This window comes from Hoplias malabaricus, chromosome 10 (genome assembly GCF_029633855.1).
Source record: "Hoplias malabaricus isolate fHopMal1 chromosome 10, fHopMal1.hap1, whole genome shotgun sequence".
Taxonomy (NCBI): Eukaryota; Metazoa; Chordata; class Actinopteri; order Characiformes; family Erythrinidae; genus Hoplias; species Hoplias malabaricus.
In genome coordinates, this window is record NC_089809.1 from 21,681,330 (window position 1) to 21,687,329 (window position 6,000).

Genomic DNA, 6,000 nt, shown 5'->3' on the forward strand with positions numbered 1-6,000 from the left:
GATGATGAAAGACCTAACTACTTTGCAGTCTTGTATTAAAAAAAATTTCTTCTTGGGTTCTCATACAAAGTTGGGCACAAAATGATGAAACAAATCTTTGCTTGCAAAGGCAGGTGGTAGATGTTGCAATGGTAGATGTTCCTACATTTACCTGCTTATTGTGCAAGCTTTCAAAATGGCCTAGTTTGCCCCATCCCAACTTTTTTGGAGAGTGTATGAGGTGTCAGATTCAGAAATTTTGATATTTAGAAAATCCTGTAGATAAAAAAAAAACTCTCCTTTGTAATTTTGTCAGTAAATAAAGGTTCAGAAATATATGCAAATCGAAGAATGTCGTTTTCGATCCATTTGTAAGTAACATCAAACAAACAAAAACAATAGCAACAACAAAAATCAGCTTTTCCTGAAATGGGCCTGTAATGATCCATTGTGAAGACGCGTGCCCAGTCGTCGCACAGCTGCTGAGGAAAACAAAAGGCAGCAGTGGAAACATGGTTCAGACACTCTCTCTCTCTCTCTCTCTCTCTCTCTCTCTCTCTCTCTCTCTCTCTCTCTCTCTCTCTCTGTGACGTCAGCAGTGGGAGCAGAGCTGCTGTAAATGTGGCAGTGAGAGTCTCTGGTTCTTCAGAGAAACTCGGGAGACACCGGAGCAGAGAAAGCGATGGGGTTCCGCTCTAAAGGAGAATAAGTTCAGTCTCAATGTGTCTCCCTCAGGACTTCTGTGATGAGGTGGCTCGTGTCGTGGATTCTTTTGGTCACCGGTGGCCTCCATCAGGTGAGTGGTTTTATCATTGTTTATGTGAAGCATTAATGTTGGAATACATCATCACTTAAATTTACATAGCATCTTTCCCATGCTCAGGGACACTTTATACGTTTTTCCAGGGGAGAGTATCCCATTTTTTCTGAGCTAATACACATAGGCAGAAGGCAATCTTAAGGTAATGGGACGTAAAAGTGGAGATTAAAGGCAATTAAAGATTTAAAGGCAGCGAGAAGAGTAATGCAGATATGTAACTTGACCATATTAGGTTACATAGTTTGTTGTGAATGTTACGTTATATACAGAGAAAATGCAGAGACGGAGCCAAGACTTACGTGTAAATCTAGCTAGAAATACATGGCTATTATTAGTGTCATCGGTGGTTTTAGTTATTATATCAATATGCAAGATGCGAAGCAAACATCATGATCTTACAACTTTGTCATGTTCTTCCATAACTGCTGCACTTCGGTAAGAAAAACTAACTCAATGCTGCCCTCCTGTGGAAAAGGCTAGTGTATATAGAATAGCGTATTTTATCCCCTTCTTCCCCACCCCCCACTCTTATTTCCAAAGGCCCTGTCCCAAAACTCCACCGCTACTATTCTTGTGACCACAGACCTGGACCCAAACATCAGGACGCAGTATTGTAAATGGCCCTGCAAATGTCCCAAGAGCCCCCCAGCATGTCCCCCTGGGGTCAGTCTGCTGACGGATGGTTGTGACTGCTGTAAGGCCTGTGCAAAGCAGGTGGGTGAAACCTGCAATGAGAAGGACACCTGTGACTACCATAAGGGACTGTACTGCGATTACAGCGCTGACAAGCCTAGGTACGAAAAAGGAGTGTGTGCATGTAAGTGACTCAAACTAATCAGATGTTTATACCTCACACTCTGTTTTTATACCTGCAGATCATACTCTGACATAGCCCCTGACACAGCACAATTATTTAGCTACCATCATGAAAAATATAAATATATGCTCTATGAAGTATATCATCACTGTCAGGACAAGTGGTACGTTAAAGAAGTGAAAAAAACTTCCTTAAATATCACTATAAGTTAAATGTAAATGTAAAATCACTTTTTCCAGTCAGCAATGAGGTTTAGGTGGGTTGTGCTTGGTAGATCATACATGAGAGCCATATCATTTAGTTTACTGTGCACAATTAATAAATTGCAACAAAAAGCATATGGCTATTTGTGTAACATTAATAATTATTGTTCTTATGCTGCATTTTCTCATCTTAATGTCTTGCATCTCTCTTGTTAATGTGAAAAATAAACTAAGGAACAGGGCCCAACTGAGGCTCAGTAGCCTGCACGCACAGCCTTTCCTAGTTCCTTTGAAAAGGTTATAATAAAACATTGCCATATGTGTGTATTATTAACGTACACTGGAAAACTGGTACACCACAACAAAGGGATGTCATGAATCTTGATTAGATATCTAATATTTCACATTCAGAGATTGTTGTAAAGGCATTATATGATTTGTAATATATGTTTAGAATTGTTTATTATAATTTGTGTGAGAAATTTGTATAACTATGTTGGCAGATGAATTTATTCACTGCTAGATGTGCTTGAAATGATTAAATGTATTGTTCTATGCAGCAGATCCTGATGCTGATGAAGTAATAAAGGCTGTTCTGTGTTTGTTTCAGATTTGATGGGCTCAGGATGTGAATATGATGGTGTGATCTATCGCAATGGGCAGACCTTCCAGCCGAGCTGTAAGTACCGCTGTCTGTGTGTGAACGGGGCGATCGGGTGTGTGTCTCTCTGCACTGACTCGCTGCCTCCGCGGGTGTGGTGCCAGTCGCCAAAGAGGGTGAAGATTCCAGGACGCTGCTGTGAGCGGTGGATCTGTGACGAGCCTCGAAAACCTCGCAAGACAAGCCCTAGACATGCTGTAGAGTGTAAGGACCACCTGAAAGATCTGTGGGGGGAAACTGATTCACTCTGTTACATTATAAATGTAGGCAATATACTAGCTTCATGTTTATAAATTTCCTGGTTGATTCTGTTAAATTTCATTGCCATGGAGAACAACTACCCATAGTATATGCATTTCTGTTTGTTTGTTTGTTTTTTGTTATGTGTAGTCTGCATCCTAAACAGTAGTTTATCCATCCATCCATCCATTATCTGTAACCGCTTATCCAATGTAGGGTCCTGGGGGGTCCAGAGCCTACCTGGAATTATCGGGCGCAAGGCGGGAATACACCCTGGAGGGGACGCCAGTCCTTCACAGGGCAACACAGACACACACACATTCACTCACACACTCACACCTACGGACACATTTTTGAGTCGCCAATCCACCTGCAACATGTGTTTTTGGACTGTGGGAGGAAACCGGAGCACCCGGAGGAAACCCACGCGGACACGGGGAGAACACACCAACTCCTCACAGACAGTCACCCAGAGCGGGAATCGAACCCACAACCTCCAGGCCCCTGGAGCTGTGTGACTGCGACACTACCTGCTGCGCCACCGTGCCGCCCCCAACAGTAGTTTAATGGATTATAATTTTTTATTTTTTTTTTAAAAAAGAGGCATGTTTTTTTTTTATGTATTACTGAAGTAAACAATTTTATTCAAAATCAATTACCTCTAAAAATCCCGTAGAGTTATTATAATAAGAATCATTTTTCAGTTATTACATAAGCTATATTGCAAACTGCCTGAGTTGTTTTAAAGGTCCATTTAAAGAACTGACTATCCTACATCAAGGGTTCACTGATGCATTTTTTGTTAATTGCATGTCAAGTCACATTTACAGTATTGAGAATGGTAATTATGAAACAATGGTTTGTCCATATCCAGGCTTATGTTAAGGTCTACAAACTTGAATAGTCTTTTCTGATAAAAGAAATAGAGAAATAAACAGATTGGTTTATGTCTTACTCAGTTTCCCTAACCACCAATGACATCTGGCACAAAAACTGCATCACTCAGACCAGCCCCTGGAGCCTTTGCTCAAAGACATGTGGACGGGGTGTGTCCATGCGAATCTCCAATGACAACGCCCAGTGTGAGATGGAGAAAGAGTCTCGACTGTGTAACCTCCGACCCTGCGAGGTGGACATCACCAAACATTTCCGGGTGATGATCTTTCTAATTTGTTCATTTTAATGCTATCATATACAAAAAGTAGGTAACACTTCACTGCATTTCAGCATTCAGACTGCTACATAACACCTAAATGAGCCTACCATTACAACTGATCAACCTGCATAAACATCAATAAATCTTATTTCAACATGTGGTGGCTGTCATAACACTTTTTATTATGAAATAAGGCTGTATAGGTGTTTATGTAGGTCATGTGTGATTTTGTTAGTTATCAGCAAAGTCTTATATTGCCTCATGAAAATGACATACAGTGTCATTAAAATCAGTGTTCCTAAATTAATTCAGAATGACTGTTTATCTGTTTGTTACATGCTTGTGTTCATAAAAGGTCAAAAGGAGTGATCAGATTCAAATGCTGCAATAAATAATCAAACTGGAGTAAAAAGTTTTACTTATTACAGTGACATTTTGCTGCATTTATTGACTTGCTCCGTTAAGTACTGAATCGAACATACTTTGATAAATTACAATTGTTGTCTTAAACAAAACCTGCTCACTGTGACCATTTCTAATCCAGCCAGGAAAGAAGTGCCTGAATATCTACCGTGAGCGGGAGTTTCAGAACTTCACCATCTCTGGCTGTGTCAGTAAGAAGGCGTACTGGCCCAAATACTGTGGAGTGTGTTCTGACGAGCGCTGCTGCATCCCTTACAAGTCCAAGACAATCGAGGTGGAGTTTGAATGTCCCAATGGATCTATCTTCACATGGAAGTACATGTGGATCAATGCCTGCTTCTGCAACCTTTCCTGCAGAAATCCTAATGACATTTTTTCTGAGCTGCAGCCTTACTATGAGCACGGGGAGATCATGAATTAAGAAGACCACAGGTTAGACCTCAATGGATTCAGTTACAGTGTGATGTAAAAGTTAGATCAGTAATGACATTAGTTGTAATTGCTGTTTTATAGGGTCACATAATATATTTGTACACTTTCAGAGGAACACATTTGCCACACGTTTGGATTGACAACCACTTGCTGTGTGCAGTATTTGAGTTTGGGTTTTGCTCCATGAGACATTCAACTCGGAATTTGCTGTGGTCAGTCATTTGGAATATATTTGCTGAGGACAGTTTCCACTGACATATTTTGTCCTCCGTTTTTAAATTTCATGAGCGCATTGACTGGACGAAGAGTAATGTTTGCTTGTTCAAGGGATATAGAAGTGTTGATTGTGTTATGGAATGAAATTCTAAATTTGTTAGAATATGGAAATACGGTTTAAGAAATGTATTTTTATAACTGACATAGGAATATAGTATTTTGGGATGGCTAAATATTATTAAGCACAACTATTTCCAGCAGTTGGTTTTTATGTTTATAGTTTACGTCTAAATGTGTATATTGTTTTTGTACATGGCTTTTACTTTAGAATGAGAAAAAAGAGCACTTTGAGAAACCTCTCACAATTAGCCTGTCTACAAATACAGTGTCCATGTTATGGATTGTTAAGGGAGGAAGGTACATGCAGGGCCTTTTTTAAATATGTGACAGTGGTCGTGTTATATTAGTCAGACCTATTTTTTAATACAGCAAATCCATTTATTAGAAATGTGTATTGTATATTTGCCTTTATATGCTACAGTGCTAAATATGCAATAGATCTCTAACTTATTTACTGTAATCTGTTATAAGGAGGCTTGTTAAAAAAGCATGCTTGAATATCTGCTCATTAAAGAGGCAGTCTTGCAAATGCATATTCTGAAGACATTTTAAATTTCTTTATAGAGGGATATTTTATCAGCACCACTGACCTTACAGGTACACTTTGTAGTCCTAGAATTGTAGACTGTAGTCTATTGTCACGGCTGAAGGGAGGATGAAGAGGCAGACATACACGTAAGAATAGTCTTATTAAACATAACAAACAATGAAAGTAAACACAAGCTGGACTAAACTGAGCAGAACTGAACAAGAAACGTCTGTGAACTGATGTAGATGAGTGCGAACACAAGACAACCACAGGAGCAGGCATCTTAACACTTAAGGAGCGCTGCGAACCAGGGGATACCTGGGAACATAACAAGGGGGCAGGATTACCAAGGAGACACAGGTGGGAACACTGATAAGTAGGTGGGGCTAAGGCAGAAGACAAGG

At 39.9% G+C, this 6,000-nt stretch overlaps 1 protein-coding gene across 4 annotated transcripts; it reads left to right on the top strand.

Annotated features, from left to right (window-relative positions):
* The first annotated feature begins 612 nt into the window (after positions 1-612).
* ccn4b (cellular communication network factor 4b) lies at positions 613-5,551 on the top strand. 4 transcript variants are annotated; one of them, XM_066683281.1, is made up of 5 exons: positions 613-775; positions 1,340-1,616; positions 2,430-2,684; positions 3,680-3,873; positions 4,421-5,551. In XM_066683281.1, the coding sequence occupies exons 1-5, from the start codon at positions 725-727 to the stop codon at positions 4,718-4,720; spliced, it is 1,077 nt and encodes a 358-aa protein (XP_066539378.1). In that variant the 5' UTR covers positions 613-724; the 3' UTR covers positions 4,721-5,551. The 4 variants fall into 4 exon arrangements, with proteins under 4 accessions (XP_066539378.1, XP_066539379.1, XP_066539382.1 ...); XM_066683282.1 differs by having other exon boundaries at positions 1,383-1,616; XM_066683285.1 differs by having other exon boundaries at positions 702-775; positions 1,383-1,593.
* The last annotated feature ends 449 nt before the right edge of the window (positions 5,552-6,000 follow it).

Excerpts from the sequence above, each read along its gene's own strand:
- ccn4b (XM_066683281.1), top strand. The coding sequence starts at position 725 with ATGAGGTGGCTCGTGTCGTGGATTCTTTTGGTCACCGGTGGCCTCCAT. Across the intron at positions 776-1,339 it reads TCACCGGTGGCCTCCATCAG|GCCCTGTCCCAAAACTCCAC; the intron begins GTGAGTGGTTTT and ends TTATTTCCAAAG. Across the intron at positions 3,874-4,420 it reads ACATCACCAAACATTTCCGG|CCAGGAAAGAAGTGCCTGAA; the intron begins GTGATGATCTTT and ends TTTCTAATCCAG.